Below are 18,387 nucleotides of genomic sequence, written 5' to 3' on the forward strand. Positions count from 1 at the left end.
TATTTGAATTTTTTTTAATCTATATTATAAAAGTTTGTTAAAAACTATAAATTTAACCTCTATATATACTACTATTTAATCATGGAATTCAAATTAAAAATATTTACCTATATCATTTTTTCCATCTATGGAATTTTTCTATTTAATTTTTTTTATCTATAGAATTTAAATTTAAATTCAAATGCATTTAGATATTTTAATTTAAATTCAAATGTATTTTTTAATTTCTTACAAATAATTTATTTTCATAAATTAAATACTCATAATGTAATTTAGTTCTTCTTCTTCTTCTTCTTCTTCTTCTTCTTTATCCTATAAACATATTTTTACTTTATAAAATTAATTATTTATGAAATTTAAATTAAAAAATATTTACCTATTTAATTTTTTCCATCTATAAAATTTAAATTCAAATTTAAATTCAAATGTATTTATATAATTTAATTCAAATTCATACGTATTTATATAATATTTTTTATCTATGGAATTCAAATTCAAATTTAAATGTATTTTTTGATTGTTTACAAATAATTAATTTTCCTATATTAAATCTTTATAATATAATATAATTATATTTTATTATTGTTGTTGTTGTTATTATTATTATAACCTAATTAACAATAATTTGGACTTAAAAAGAGGCATATATATACATACCATATATATACAATTCCACTGTTATATGTATCAGCTTGTATATTATAATACAAATCGGTATCAAATTATATATAACTTATGGTGGGTTGTGTATATTTTATTTTAATATTACATATAATTTGATTATGATGTATATTTAATGTACATGGCAATATTCATTATAGTAAAATTTTACATATATATATATATAATATTATAAATATATATTTATTGTTTATTTAAAATTTATTTTGAAACAAAATTTTATTTTATATATATTTGGATACAATCATAAAAGATAAAAAAATTTATACTTTTTCAATCAATTATATAATATTATAATAAAAATATATATTTTGAATACAACCATAAAAGATAAAAAAATTTATACTTTTTCAATCAATTATACAATATTATAATAAAAATATATATTTTGAATACAACCAATAAAGATAAATAATTTCATTCTTTTAAATAACTGTTCCATTTTATACTAATTAATATTTTGATAGAATTATTAATAATAAAAAAAGAGATAATTTTTTTTATTAATAATTTTGAAGGAAATTTGAAATGATAATATGCTAACATGTGGTACAAGATTTTTTTACTTTTATATATTAATAGGTGTTTACCTATCTAATTTTTTCCATCTATGAAATTTTCCTATTTAATTCTTTTCATCTATGAAATTTAAATTTAAATTCAAATGCATTCATATAATTTAATTCAAATTCAAATATATTTAAATTGTATTTTCTATATATAAAATTCAAATTCAAATGTATTTTTTTATTCTTTACAAATAATTAATTTCCATATATTAAATACTCATAATGTAATTTAATTATTTATTATTATTATTTATCTTATAAACACATTTTTACCTTATAAGGTAAATTATTTATGGAAGTTAAATTCAAAAATGTTTATCTATTTGATTTTTTCCATTTATAAAATTTAAATTTAAATATATATATATATAATATTTTTCATCTATGCAATGCAAATTCAAATTCAAATGTATTTTTTGAATATGATAGAATAAAAACTAATAAAATATTAAATATCAAAATTTTAAATAATCTAAAGGCGTTACTTATTAATTTATTGCCAAATAAGTTTAACTTATTTGATAAATAAAATAAAATCAAATATTAGATGTCAAAGTGCATCTTAGTAGACATTATTAAAATATATATTAGGCTACAATTAGGCTATAATTCCGTTGTAATATATACATATATATTTAGGCCATCTATATATATATATATATATATTAGGCCAACTATTAGGCCATATATATGTATAATTCCGTTATAATATATGTATATATATTAGGCATATATATGTATAATTTTGTTATAACATATATGTATACTAATTAGGCTATAAATATATATTTAGTAAATAAGATAAAATTAAATATTTTATTTATTTTAAAATTATTATAATATTTAATTTTATCACTTATTTGATTGTTATAAATATTTATATCAAAAATTAATTATATATATATATATATTTATTTATTTGTTTATATTATAAAAATATGTTAATAAATAATAAATAATAAATAAAATAAAATAAAAATATTTTTGAAAAAAGATATACTGAGTTTTCATATATTATATAGATTCTCCACATATTATATAGATTCTTGTGAGAGAGAGAGAGAGAGAGAGAGGGGAATTTGATTGGAGTTTTGAAATATAAATCTGGCAAAACGAACAAAATAAAAGCAAGCGTGGGGCTTTCTTACTCTCTTCTGCAAAAGGTTCACAAACAAACATGAACCCCTTAGCGGTAAAATTCAAAGGTAATAATGGGGAATTCTTACCGACAAGAATTTTCAGACAAAGCTACCAAATTAGTATTCAAAAATAGACGGCTGAGGTATCATTTTTATCGACACGTGGAGAGATTACAACCGTAAGTTTTTCAAGCTACAGAGTCGGAGAAAAACGAGATTTCGGCTAAGAAGCTAATTAGCGGAGTCGGTGACACCAATTATTTGGGCAGGGAGGAGTGGGAAAGTTGGTGAGTGTCGGTCCACGTGGTAATTCGTTGGCCGACTTACTTTGAGAATGGCCGTCGGTGATGGTCGGTCTATCACAATCATAAACGTGGTTTTTAGAAGACAGATTATAAGACCATAACCATTAGAAAAGTATTGGCATATGCTATTTTGTTTTATTTTATTTTTTAATCTGCAACATGTATCTGGCGCCGTTTTCATGTTAATGGTGTATATATTTTGTGCACATTGGAGATACTTGAATGCTATGACATATGCTATAACATCCTTATTTTATTTTTAAAAATATTAACAAAGAAGGTGCTATTGTTATTACTATGTTTAATGTGCCCATATAGTTGAATACCAATTTGTTGCATTAATTTTCTTTTCTTTTAAAGGTTAATTTCATATTTTGAAGCTCTACTTTGTCTCCTGTTTTAAATTAAGTTAGTCTTTTTCAAATTTCAGTTTAGTCATTCAATTTTAAATTTGAATTCAATTAATTCAATTAATTTAGATCAAAAGATGATAAAAGAGTTAAGGAAAATACCATGCAAACTAATAAAATAGAAAAAAAAAAAAAGACGAAGAAAAAATTATTTATCATTCCCAATGGCCATAATCAATAGAATCCATATGGTCGTCGAAAAGTATAAATTTAATAAAAGAAAATCATTCGGCTATCATATATATAAATTTTAAAATTATAATTCAACTCTTTTTTAATTTTGTTATTGCCTCAAAAGGTCTCAAATATTGATGCCACATGGCGTAGAATTTATGTTTTTATGCTTATAATGCTATGAGAAAATATCTTTTATCATTCAAAAAAAATCAATAAAACCTATATGATATATGGTAATTTAATTGCTCTTTAAAATGATTTATTTTCTAAATTAGATGTTTAGAATAATAATAATAATAATCAATATATAACTAAATACAACCAATCAACAATTGTCATATCAATAATGGTCCCACTAAAAACATATCACAAAACTCAATAAAATGTTGAAATTTATTTGTAATATTTTTACGTCCAAAATAAAACATTGTAGCATCAATTTTCAAATGAGATTGTTATTTGGCAATATTGATAATAGAAATTACTTTAGTTAACAAAAAGTTGAATATCCGAAAGTATTGACTTAAGAAATTATAAAGAAGTTAAAAATATATTGATTACTATTCATCAAATTATTTATTTAATTTATTTATCAAATAATGTGTTAATTAATTGATTGGTTTTTGAATCCAATAATGCTATATACATTTAAATGTTTACCAAGTAGCATATGTAAATATGTTATTGGTAACTTATTCATATAATTTAAATATGGATAAATGTTTATTAGTAAACTAATTTTATTTATCTAATGATGCATTATTATGTGATCATGTAATTTAATAAATGTTTTTGGTAAACAATTTAATAGCTATAATACTACTATAAAGATTCTATAAAACAAAACAAAAAGCAGCAGTACTATAAGGAGTAATTAACCATGGATGGCCCATGCATGTTCAACCAAACTAGAACTGAATTCATTTGAAAAAAATGTAAGTCTATATTGAACAAAAATTACAAACTAAAGTACTCAATTGTAATATTTGAAAATGCAGGATCCAATTTTAAAATGCAACATAAAAAGATCTAAAAGTATAGTTTAACAATTTTTTATTATATACAAAACATAGATTTATTAACATTTTAGTGGTGAGTAGAGATTATTTTTTTTCTTTTTTTTTTTTTTAACCATTTTTATACTGGAGCTTTCGGAACTCGAACTCCAGAGTAGTAAAAAGTTAAGGAAGTCTTTGTAAACAAATTTTTTTTTTTTACTTTTTTATTTTTATTTTTTTTTATTTTCTTAGAGACTTGGTCAACACAACTCGTGAACATTTTAACATTCCATAGTGTTTTGGCATTAACATTCCATAGTTTTGATATTTTAAAAAGTATATTTTGAGTAACACCAATAAAAAAAATTAAAAATTAAAAAATAGACTTTAACTGCAATATATTGTTTATTCGTTTTGCATACACATATCAAACAAATATTGATCTTAATTGAATTGAAAATGGAATCATACTATATACAAACGAATTTTGGATATGAAAAATCAATATACTATTTTAAATCCAGTAAACTAGACACAATCTAATCAAATTTTTTGGAAGAAGTGATACTGTTTAATCTAATATTTATCAAGTTTAAGATGTGTTTTAAGATTATGATAAAAATAAATAAATAAATAAATAAATAAATATATATATATATTTAATAAAAAAAAAGAAAAAAAATGAAAGAAAAGAGATGTCTCTTAAGTTTAACGGCTCTTATTTTAAATTTCTCTGCAAGGGTCAAATATAGAGCACATGTTACATAAAAATTAATGTTGTTCAATGGGACCACATTGTTATGTTCAAAAGAACAATAAATAAAAAAAGGGGACCATTTTGAAACACAGCCCTTAAACTCGAAAATGAACCCAGCTAGAGTTTAATTTCTTCAGTTATTCTTGCTATTTCTTTCCAATTTGTTGAAATTCCGTAACCTATGAAGTAGATATGAAGCTAACTGTTATGGAATTTTATATCAGATTTACAAAGGCATCCTATTTCAATGTTGCATATTTATTTTGCCACCAATGTTGATTACTAGTTATCTATGTGGCCAACAATTATTATGACGATTATCAATTGACTTTATCTAAATCATTTTTGACTTTCTGAAACTATAAACACTCACGGAAAAATAACCTCAAAGCATTTTGTCAAATTGGTACATCAGTCGTTTGGCCTAGTATTAGCCACTAAAAACTAGTGACAAATATATCATTTTTCTTTAATGTTATATTAAGCATTCAATCACTAGCTAAGTATCACTATCCTTCTTAATTTTTTATTTTATTTATATATATATATATATATATAAAGGGGAAGAATAAAATGTGTTGTTTAGTTGGATTTGATAAATGAGAAACTTAGATGAAATGCCTATTTCTAGAATTGGGAAAAGTACAATTGAGCTTAGCTCATGTCATATTACTAGAGCATGGATCATTAACCAATGCTTTTATAGTTCTCTTCAACTTTTCTTCTTCTCTCTCTTTTGTCTTTCTGGACAGAAACTAAGGAAATTAATAATTGAAATCTAAACCACAAGAAAACGAAGAAAATTATTGACATCTTTCTAACAAGTTCTGGATCATACACTCTTGGAGAAATTAAAAAAAAGGCAAAGACTATTTGTTCTTTTTCCACACCAACTCCTTGTCATGAATGATATATTTTCCTAATCGATCTAACCCATGTTTCTTTGGATTATTCTTTTCAACTTTTTTTTTTTTTAAATTTCTGACAACTAATTATAACTGATAAATTTTCTTCCAAATTCATGATTATGTCTTAAAAATCCAAAACCCAGAGTAATTTATTAAAGATACACTGGCAGTGGTACTCGAAGTCCTTCATGGTACAATTTAATTTTATTTCATTGCGTTTGTAATAAGTTTTGATTATTGATTCATAATCTTTGTAAATGGGATCCTGTTAAATTGTTTCACATAAAAAATCATGAAACTAATAATTAATAATTAACTAAGAACAAACTTTATTAAGTATATAAAAATAAAAACAGGAGGATGTTGGGGCTCACGTTGATTTTCTGGCAGCTGACAAAGAAATGACATAAAAATAGTTGTATTTGATTTGTTTCAGAATCCCACGTAATTAATAACCGCCAACTTGTTATTTTAATAAATAAGCCACCAGAAAATTTAAAATAAGAATAAATAAATAAAGTAATAATAGCAGTAAACCAAACGGTCCACGCATCCATTTAGGACTTTGGCCTTATTATAATGATATGATGCCGCATAGCCTCATTATCATTTTTAGTTTGTCGGCCTTTTGTGATTTAGTTGACAACAAATAAGGACATGAATTTTATTCTTTTTTACCAATATAATTTTGTGTTTTAACATCTTTCAATCAGAAATATGATACAGTTTAAATCTGAGTTATATGAGATTGTGTCTAATCAGATTACAATAAATTGATAAACTAATGACTTTATTAAATTGACAAATTAAGAATATTAAAATTTAAAAATTAAAGATATTAAAATATAATTAAATATATATTTTTTTAAAAATAATACTAATAAATTAATATAAATTTTTGAAATTGAAAAGTTGTGGTACTTTTCAACGAAACTAATTAGGGCCACAAACTCAATAAGGCAATGACAAATAACTAAATCTTTTTCACATAGATTCTTGTAATCTTTAGTCTAATGTCATGAAGAAACATATGCAGCATATCGGGTCACAATTTTACCACGGCTATATATCATAATGGTTTGTTACATCAACATATCATGTTTGCATCTCCGTATGCCATTAATTGCAAATACACTTCTTTACGGAGTTCAATCTTATTTCCATCAATATAGCATAGTACCTAAATTCCATCACGTCATTAATATATCTATTATTCATATTTATGTGTAATTGTTTATGGAAATTCTTTCACACTTTTTTTATGTTCTGTATAAAAATTATCATGATATGTGTGATTTCATATATCTTATTCACATGTTAATAATGATTAGACTAAAATATCAATAACTCAATGATAATCTAATGTACTTTTTAAAATAAAAATAAAAAAATTGAAACTAAAAGTCAGCTTGGCTTTAAATGAAGGAAATCATATTATTTAGATATTTACTATTACTTTTCTCACATATTTTTCTTTTATCATATTAGAGTTTTAACAAATTCTAGTCTTTTGATATAAAATTTTACTCTTTATATAAAGATGCTTTTTATTTTGATAATCAAAAACACTAGATTTTTAATTAAGGAGCACTATTGGATATCCCTATAATGTGAAGGATATGAAGCTTGATGCAAAATTTTATCCCTATCATATTAACTGGGGTTCAATATGGTCCGTGGTCCGCCAAAGTTGGATAGAAAATCTTTAAGAAAAAGCTAAAATTTGTAGAAAAGGAACTAAAACGTAAAAGCATCCCAAACAAGACTTAAAACATCTTTACCTTATGTAGCAATATTACTATTTTCTCAAGCAATTATTTTATATTCAAATTTTAAAAAGCAAGATTGTAAATATATGAAGCATTATATCATGTAATACAAATCCATTAATTAAAAAAAAAAAGTAATTGGGCAAATAGAAAAAAAATTTTTTGCTATTTATCATAATAATGATACTCATTAATAAAATTATTATTTATACAGTAATTACAAATAAGGCATTAAATTTTTTTTCTTTTTATTTTGTAATATTAGAAATCTTATATTGATAAATAAAATTATTTAATAATAACCAATTAAAATTTCACCTTTTTCCTTTTATTACATTTTGAAGTAGGGTGACTTTCATTTGAAAGATTCGAAAATGTATTTTTAAAATAATATTTATTATTATTATTTTTTTTAGTAAAGTTAGGTAAATATTTATTGGTAGATGAAATGTGGAATCCACGAATACTTTGCGTCCGTGTCGGACACTGGAATCGAAGTTCTCTTCAACGGCACTTGACGGTCTCCACTGGGCCTTTTGTTTCTCTTTTTAATTAATTACAACCAATGCCCCTTTTTAATTTCAAATAACGACCACTCATCCATTTGAATCGTGCATAGCCGATGATGATGTGGACCTGCACATCATCTTCTCCTCTTCTCTTTTATCGAATTTTGCTATTTCTCATCCGCATTAATTATTATCATTTAAATTTTAATTGAAATAATTAATTTTCTTATTATTTTTTAAATTAATTTTTTTTAAAACTATAATTATTTTTAAATTAATATTTAAGATACATATTCCATCGTTTATAATGACAAATAGGATTTTGTTTTCTTATTTTTTATTTTTTAATCGAATGCTATCAAAAACCGTGAGCATGTTTCAATGGGTCCCAGTCGGCCCCACCACCTCATCTAAACGTCCAAAGCAAAACCGCCAAGCCATCTCGTACCACAGGTTTCCACCACGTGTACCTCGATTCTCGCTAAGACTATCTCGGTCTTTGCCGTAATCAGCTGCTCATGTGTGGCTTCGATGCCTCCACGTTTCCTTGATTTTCGAATAATTGTCTTTTACCTATCGACCAATACGAATCTGCCACGTCTGCAGTGGGTCACGCTCAGTAAATTTCTCGCTGGCCTTTTTGGCTTTTGCTTGCGCTTGACACAATTGTAAGGTTTGCATTTATGAGGGCAATTAGATCCATTGGGGTTCGTCCCCTCCGCACGTGTTTCGGCAACTCGTAGTTCCCAATTTTCAAATTAATACGTCTCCCTCAAAATTAATTATTAGATTGTGTTTGATTTCGTTTCTATATATATATTTCTTATCTGTAGCTTGCATTATTTATTATAAATAAAATAATTCTATAAGTAGTTTTATTTTTAGTTTAATAAAAATTACAATGTGAAATAACAATAACATAATGTTTTGATACTATATAATTCTTAAAAAAATATAATTCATTTTTAAACAGCTATTATTAATTATTTGAGTTTTTATGTAATCAAAACAAATAGTACAGTTTTGACAATGAAAAGGAATAAAAGCATGTTGGCACGTCTAACCAATTTTCGCAAATGATTAATGAATATGATTATTAAACTGATTTTTCATACATTGAATATCTTAATTATTTTTTGAAAAATAAAGCTTAATTATGTCCACCAAATTATAAGGTACATACACATGTAAACAACAGTATTTAAAATGCCAAAAAATAATTATTTAATTCGTATTATTGTTCTTAAAATAATGGTGAAATTAATATTTTTACATTTGTACTATTAAAGTATAGAGGAGTGGCTTATGGAAAACATTTTTCATGCAATATTGACTGCTGCTATTTTATTTATGGTCAAAGTATACATCCTGTATAGTTAAAAAAAAAAAAGAAAATAGTATGCATGCTGTATTGTCGCTGGTCTACCAACATCATTTTTTTTTTTTTTTGGTTAAACAAAATAAAAACTATTTTGTTTGCAGAAAGAAAAACAAACGTGTGAAAATAAGAAGTTATTGTTTATTTATTGTTTTTTAAGTGCTAAACATTACATTTTTGGAAAGGAAAAAATTCCCCCCAAAAAAATTACTGTTCACTGTTGTTAATTAAAACAAAAGATGATATAATAAAATTTCTCAAACACACGTCAATAGGACATGTGAATGAAAAAAAAAAAAAAAGGAGAAATAAATATTTATGTTTGGACTTCGAGAATGGACTTTTCTAATCTTCGTTCAAATAAAATAAAAATGCATATTAATATTTTTTTTTTGTTTTATGTTAATTGTTGAATAGTAAACAAATTTTATTTTGATTATTAAATATGTATTTTAAATATCTTGAATCTTTTGGATTCATATGGCTAAGAAAAGCACAATAAATTTACTATTTTGCATGTACACAATTGTATAATTCTCATTATTCAAATGATTATTAATCATATATATATATATATATATATAATTGTGTTTAGATTATATACATTTTTAATTATATATAGTAAACTCATGCACTTGTTATATACGAAAATTTTATGTAAAAAAAGACTATATTTAAGAGTGAAGCAACTAAGATTGACTGGCTTTTTATACAGAAATGAATTTTTGCACGAACATGCCAATATATATAAGCAGCCCATGTATATTAGTACTTTCTTATGATTACTAATAATAACAACAAACAACCTTTTTTAACTAATTAATATCCTTTCCATTTAGTATTTAAAAGATGTATCTTTGTCATTCATTTCTATCGAAGAAAACAAGTTTACTTCTAAAGAAAGAAAAAACGTAACCATTTCTACTTATGACCATTGGTTTAAGTTTTATTGTAATTAATTTCTATGTAAATCATTTATTGTACAAAGGAAAAAAACTCATTCCATAATGTTTTACTGTATTTTAATACATATTTGGCATCATATAGTTTCTCAAATACTGCTCTCCCTTTTAAGGCTCAATCTATTGCGATTATTTGGATGTTTTTTCAATCTAGCGAAGTTTCTAACCAAAACAAATTCTTTTAAAAAAATAATTTAAACTATAAAAGCAATAAAAGAAGCAAACTTAGTCCAATAATGAAAGCTATTGAATACATCAACATATTCAGTTTAAATTTGAATCAAGATTTTAATTTATATTTATGTTTTTGGATAAATTATTTATTTATTTGTTTACTTTTACACAATTACATATTAAGTCAGGAATTTTGTACTTTAAGGTATCCGGTTGGAGTATCTCATTTATTTATTAAAAGAAAAAAGAAGGGAAATATATATATATATATATATATATATATTGCAGTTTAGAAAGTGCGATGCACTTGACCAAAGTCAGAGAAGGGTGAGGGGTGTGGTAAGTGGTAGGCGGCGTGGGTATAAAGTAAGGGAGAGGGTCGGTGAAAGCTAAAGAAACCAAAAGAATAACGGCTGGTGTTTGCACTCTCAAAATTTGCACTAAATTAACCCTTTAATCCCCAACTCCTTTCCTTCTCCATATATACCCCTTCACTCCCTCTCACTTCCATCCCCATACACACATATCCTCTGTTTTTTTCTCTCTTTCTTTCAGCCTCAAAGCTCAAGCTAAACCAAAACCTTCTTCTTCATTTTCTTCTCCTTCATCTAGCTCTCAGTCATGGCAAAAGACCCTGAGGCCTTTCCCGGAAAAGACTACCATGACCCACCTCCGGCACCGCTTTTCGACACCGTCGAGCTCACCAAATGGTCCTTCTACAGGGCTCTCATCGCCGAGTTCATTGCCACGTTGCTATTCCTTTACGTAACCATCGCAACTGTCATTGGCTACAAAATCCAGAGCGATACCAAAATGAATGGCGAAGTCTGTGGTGGCGTTGGCGTTCTCGGAATTGCTTGGGCCTTCGGCGGAATGATCTTCATCCTTGTTTACTGCACTGCTGGGATTTCCGGTCAGTCTAGTTTTGTATTTTTTTTTTTTTCCCTATTGCTAAAAAATGCACCGGTCCATCACTGTAAACAGTACGCTAAGCAGTTTACTGTCGACAAAAAAGACTGCTGACGCATGTTTATGGTGCAGGATTGGTAGATGCACATTATAATAAAACTGTCTATATATCTATATATATATATGTTTGGTTGATGGAAATGGATGGTTAAAAACTAAAAGGGATAATTATGGTGTTGGGGTTTGGATCAGGGGGTCATATTAACCCGGCGGTGACATTCGGGCTGTTTTTGGCTCGCAAAGTGTCATTGATTCGAGCAGTGCTGTACATGGTGGTTCAGAGTCTTGGAGCTATCGCTGGTGTTGCGCTGGTTAAGGCTTTGAATTCTTCCTACGAGACTTATGGTGGTGGTGCTAACGAGCTCAGTGCTGGGTACAGCGCAGGCGTTGGATTGTCTGCTGAGATTATCGGCACCTTTGTTTTGGTCTACACTGTTTTCTCTGCTACCGATCCCAAGAGGAACGCCAGAGATTCTCATGTTCCGGTATGCACCTTAACAATTTTATTTTTTTATTTATTTTTCACTCTCTAACAATTTGTTAGTTTATATGTTTTTTTTTTTTGGCTTCGGAAAAATAAGAAGAAAAAAAAAAAAAAAACTGTAGAGCTAAAATATAATACCATAGCGAATAAATTTGTGTTTAGTTTAGCAACTTTATCGTTTCTGGGTCTTAGAACAACAAGCATGAACAAAAAATATTTCTGGAAATTCTTTTGTTTTATTTTTGTTTTTGTTCCTTTTTTTTTTTTTTTTGATAATCTTTCCTGAGCTAATCTTTGAGGAATTTGTGGTTTTCTTTCATTAACGTTTAGAGATTTGGACATTTTTTTGCTTTTTTTTAATTATTTTTTATTTTTTGATGTACGAAAGCACATTAATTACTAACAGGTACCTGTTCAGGATTAATGGCAGGAAATGTGTCTTGACTTCAAAGTCATGGACGCTATAACCCTATTATGGAAAAATGATATCACATTTGGTATTTTATTTTAAGCAAAGAAAACGATTTTTTTATTTAAGTTCAAGGAAACCACATGATTTTGAAAATTTTCAAGCATAACCCGAAGAGAACGTTATGCATATTTATTAATGTATCTACAGAGGGGCTTTTTTTTAAAATTTTTTTGTGGGTATACTACTTTAGATTAGAGTAAGGCCAAAATCGGATAATTCTTTTTTTCATCTTGGTCTTATTTATTTATTTATTATTATTTTTTTCTGGTTGTGTAAAATCAAGCATAACAGGGTCATGATGAATTATAATTTTACATGGTCATAGCATGTTTTTTCTTTTTTCTTTTTTTATTTTGGTTTCTCTTTGAAGTGTTAAAGAGCATGTGAAAAGTAAGAAAAAGAAAGTGGAGGTTGTAATTAAGTAGCTAGGCGGGTAGCATGCGCAGGGGTCAAGTGGGCTTTGTTTCTTTGTCCTGTGGGTTGGTGTTTGATTGAGGAAAAAGAAAAAAATAATAATTAAGTTGGGATTTTGTGGTTAGAAATGGAAGATAGTAGATGCAAAGGGTCGCCCAATTTTGTAAGCTTTCTGAAAAAAGTGCAACCTTCTTTAGCATCATAACGTGCTTTGTGAAGTTACTGAATTTTCATGACTATTTCGCTAAAAGGGGTCCTCCATTTTCTATTGACAAAAGGCAAAATCCTCTTTTTTTTAAAGCCTTAGAGTTGCCTTGCTTTTACTATCACCTTTATTATATATATATATATATATATATCAAAATATCTAGTAAACCTTCTTCATGACCCATAACCCAGATCTTATTATTTACCAAAAAAAAAAAAAAACCCAGATCTTATTTATATAGAATCTAACAAGTTATTAATTGAAACTAGAAAATTTTCCTTTATTATTTTAATTTTTTTAAAAAAATTGCTTTCTCTCAAAGTTGAACTAAAGAATAATATTAGGAGATTCACTGGGGATATGCTGCTAAAACAGATTACAAACAGTATTCAAATATTCTCTCATATCATATTCCACATTATTTTTCCTTTGATGGGTCTCTCTTATCAGAGTTGTCAAAATTTGTTTTATTTCGTTTCACGGGCAGAGAAAATGAAATTCATTTTTATTTTATTTGTTTTTTTGGATGTGGTCTTCCTAATTCACTGTTGTGGTCCATTTTTCTAATGGGATTCGATTCGATATCTAGGTGTCTTTTTGCTGGTGGTTTTTGGCTTTAAGATATGACATACTGAAATGACCTCCATGTTTGATTTCTTATTGGTTTCCATACAAAATGAAATGTTTTCGGTGGTCCAATTATGCTCTATAGCTTTGCATAGAGACCATATATCTCCTTAACCAACCAAGATATAAATAGAAATATTTGTTTTCTTGTTTTTCTTTTTTTTTTTTTTTTTTTTTTTGGGTGTTGGATAATAAATTATGTGTTTATCCTGAATTTTGCATCAGGTTTTGGCTCCACTTCCAATTGGATTTGCTGTTTTTATTGTTCATTTGGCCACCATCCCAATCACTGGCACTGGAATCAACCCTGCTAGGAGTCTTGGAGCCGCTGTCATCTACAACCAGGACAAAGCTTGGGATAAACATGTCAGTTAAAAAAAAATAAAAAATTCTGCTTATAAATTTTGAATTTTCCATTTTGTTATGGTTTTTCTAATGTGTTTTTCTTTTTGTCAGTGGATATTCTGGGTGGGACCCTTTATCGGAGCGGCCATCGCGGCGTTCTACCATCAGTTTATCTTGAGAGCAGGAGCTGCTAAGGCTCTTGGATCATTCAGGAGCAACCCTCATGTTTGAGAACTTTTCTTTGAAGAAAGACTCCTTTTCTGGCTGCTGCCTTCTTCATGTGTGGTAGTGATTTCAATTTGCTTGTCATTTATTTATTATATGAGGAGAAATATTTAAGAAGAGGGTTTTGTGGGCCATGAAAATGTAGATACATTCACTTGAAAAAGAGAAGCATTTAACCCTATTGTATTCTCTAAGCACTTCCCTTTGAAGTTATTTCAGTGTTGTCTGTGATTACTTATTAGTTTTTAATTTATCTATGTATCTTCTTCTGATATCCAAATATTTTATGGTTCTAAGAAAAGTTAGTTTGTCTTTGCTATAATAATTCTATGGGTTCTTTTATAATTATTATTCTTATTGTTATTGTTTTGTTTTTTGCTAAAGTTCTATGGCCTAAAAGATCTATATCCTTCTTCTATTTATAAAAAAAGACAAATGTAAAAGAAAGAAAAGTTATCTAATCGTAAAGCTATTTTGAAAATTTCCAAAATTTGTGCAAAAACCAATAAAAGAGTAGTGGGTTAAAGATCATACCATCCACATATGTTTTGGTATGGACATGGAAGTGTCCATCATCCTTGGTAATTCATCTGATAAACGTAAAACCAAAAAATAAAAAAATAAAAATAAAAATCTATTTAACCTCTATATATGCTCAATAATTTCCAAATTAATAAATCTAATTTGGATTAATTAATTTTTTGATCAAAATAAAAAATATTTTAGAACACAAAAAGCCAAATTACAAAAAAATAATTCTTAACAAAATACAAGATTACATTAGAATATTTTTCAAGATATTAAAAATAGCACCAATCGTCAATCTTAGTCAACACCGGCAGGGCCTAGATTACCTTCCAATGGTCTAATTTTTGCAAATACTCGCGAACAATAATGTTAAATTTTTTTAATTGTTGAAAACAAATAGTTTAAAAGATTTTAACTTTAAAACAATTAGTTCAGCTTGTAATCCAAAGGTCATGTGAGGTTGCTGGTTGTATACCATTTACATCACCATGAGAACATATGTTAAAATAACGTGTTACATGTTAATAACTTGTTTTTATTTAAAAAAATTTACTTAAAAAATAATTAAATAATTTAATTTCATAATAAAATATTTTTAATACATACATCAAACAACTTCAAAAGTTTATAATTGTACAAAATTAGTTCCAAAAAAGAAAAAAAGAAAAAACCAAACACAAATTTACTACACATATCTATTCTTGTAATAAATGAAATATATAAAATAGAAAAAATTAAAAACATAATGGTTGAAAATTTTATAATAACAATAGAAAAATATATAATAAATAATAGTTTTTTAAGTCCAAAATACCTCCTGAAAAATAACTTATTTTAATGGGTTGGCTCATTGTAGGGTTAACGTGTTAAATTTTGTACAAAATTAGACCCAAAAAGAAAAAAAAAAAAACCAGAAACACAAAATTTCCAATACATAATTATTTCTTATAATAAATCAAATATATAAAATATAAAAATTAAAAATATAACTGTTGGCTGTAGAAAATTATTTAATAAATAAAATTTTTTCATTTCTAAATATGAGAGGAGACAACCAAGCAGGTTCGGAGAGTTGGACTCTCTATCCTTGGTCCATAAATTTTAAAGTTTAGATGGGCCTGTCCTCCAACACAACAAACAACTTAATACACCCAACCCCAACAAAAAACCATCTCCAAGCTAATATTGCAACCATCCAATTCCTCATTATCTTTTTTTTTTTTTTTTTTTTTTTTTTTTTTTTTTCACTGATGTGCCATTTCATTGTTTTATTTTGTTGATAAAGCGAAGCCAAAAGAAATCAAATAAATTAACGTCCAATTCACCCAAAACGAAAATAATAATAAAATAAAAAATAGCGTGCCATTTATAGGTTTTGTTTTATTTATTTATTTATTTTTATTTTTATTTTTTATCCTAAGTTACTTACCTTAAATATTTCTCACTATTAATTAATAGTTAGATTTCAAATAAATAAGTACATAAATAATATCAGTAGTTAGAATTTGTTAAAATATCAAACAACTATTTTTTCTATAATATCATTGATTTTATAAAAAGATACCATTTGTTGCTGCAAGATATCTAACGTCAATGGACTCTACCTGCTGATAATGCAATTTAATAGGCTAACATTTAGAGTTCGCTTTTTTAGTTTTTTTCTTTTTTTTTTTTAAATTCATTTTTTAAGATTTGGGTTTTATTTTTAAAATTTAAAGTAAATAACAAATATAAACAACTGATATTTGCTAAATTAGCATAAATTCCATTGATGATAACCTTTACTGATGACAAAAAGCACAATTATTAATTTCAATACATTTTTGTCTCAAACATGAAAAAAAGAATTTTAAAGACACAAATCTTGAATAAATTAGTTGGTCTTTACAAAACGTTTTGTTTTGGGGTGGGGTTGGCGCGGGGCGGTGGAACAAAAACAAAACAAAACTTGATCAAATTTGATTCCTTTATTCAAAATTTCTTGTCAGCATTTTATCACCATTAGTATTGGGTGACAATCAAATTTTCATAACCTTTTGTGTTTGTATTTTGTATTTTGTATTTTGTATTTTGTATTTTTTTTTTTTTGGGTGAGAAATCTAATTACCAACTTCGTCAAACTAATCTTACAATAAAGTTACAGTGTCTCCTTAAAAAACATAAATAAAAATAATAATAAAAAAAATAGTACACGTTTAATTTAAATGTAGAAATAGAATAACTATTCTATAAAATTGACTATTAATTACTATATATGATATATTTTAAATTTTAAAAATATTTATTCGATAAGAATACTTATTTCATTTTAAAAAATAATTATTCATTTTTAAAAGGTAGAATTATTATTCAATAATTTGAATGATAGATATTTTTATCACATTTAAAATATATTTAATTATCCTAAATTAAAAATACAAATTTAATTAATTTTTACAAAATTTAAAATTTATGGAAAAAAAAATCGTTATAAATACTATTACTATATTTGGTATATTTTAAACTTCAAAGATTTCTATTCCATAAAAATATTTATTCCCTTATTTTAAGAAATAATTATTTTTGTCAAAAAGCCCATGATTGTTATTCTTTCGATAAATATTCTTACAATATTTATAATATATTTAAATCGAAGTTGATTATCCTAATAATAATGTTAGAGTTCATCAAATTTATTTATCACATAATATGATAATATTTAATTAGTTTATTTTTTTGATTAACTAATTCACTTAAGGTTCACTTTTTTATATTTAGGTTATATGAATATGCTAACCAATAATATTTTAATACGTATCATTTGATAAATAAATTTGGTGAACATTTTGATACCTTATCAAATATGATATTTTTGGAAAGAAAAAATCTTATAAATACTAAATATTGAACCTAATCCAAAATAATAACTAAACATATTAATAGAAATATCTAATCCCTTTTTTATTTTTTAATTCCTTGGAATAGGTATTCCTATTTTATCAGGAATAACCATTTTAAATACAAAACTTGATCTTAGATTGTGATGCAGCAGAAGCTTATGAGAAAGACAAAATTTAATCAAATATGGACAATAATGTTTAAATACTTGTTGATTCGAGTATGAAAGCCAAGAATTGAAATGAAAAGAGAATAATCTTTGAAATTTTTATTAATTCACAACTCTCTTACAATCCCCTAAAATAAAACTTAAATAAAAAAAGCTAAAAGAAACCTTAATGTCTCATTAATTATTGAAATTACAATAAATATGAAAGATGCTAAAAAAAAGTTATGCTAATTTGAAAATATTATTGAAGTTCACAATCGCATGATTTGCGATCAGTTGGCAGAATTGAATTTTAACATTCCTAGACCACAATTTAATGAGTCAAAATATTAT

General features: G+C 25.8%; 1 protein-coding gene across 1 annotated transcript; it reads left to right on the top strand.

The window, feature by feature from the left end:
- The first annotated feature begins 11,357 nt into the window (after window positions 1-11,357).
- LOC107413694 (probable aquaporin PIP2-1) lies at window positions 11,358-14,501 on the top strand. Its single transcript, NM_001323864.1, is given in 4 exon segments — window positions 11,358-11,649; window positions 11,898-12,190; window positions 14,136-14,276; window positions 14,367-14,501. Coding segments are annotated over 4 exon segments (846 nt in total). The 3' UTR covers window positions 14,487-14,501.
- The last annotated feature ends 3,886 nt before the right edge of the window (window positions 14,502-18,387 follow it).

This window comes from Ziziphus jujuba, chromosome 8 (genome assembly GCF_031755915.1).
Source record: "Ziziphus jujuba cultivar Dongzao chromosome 8, ASM3175591v1".
In the NCBI taxonomy this organism is placed as follows: domain Eukaryota; kingdom Viridiplantae; phylum Streptophyta; class Magnoliopsida; order Rosales; family Rhamnaceae; genus Ziziphus; species Ziziphus jujuba.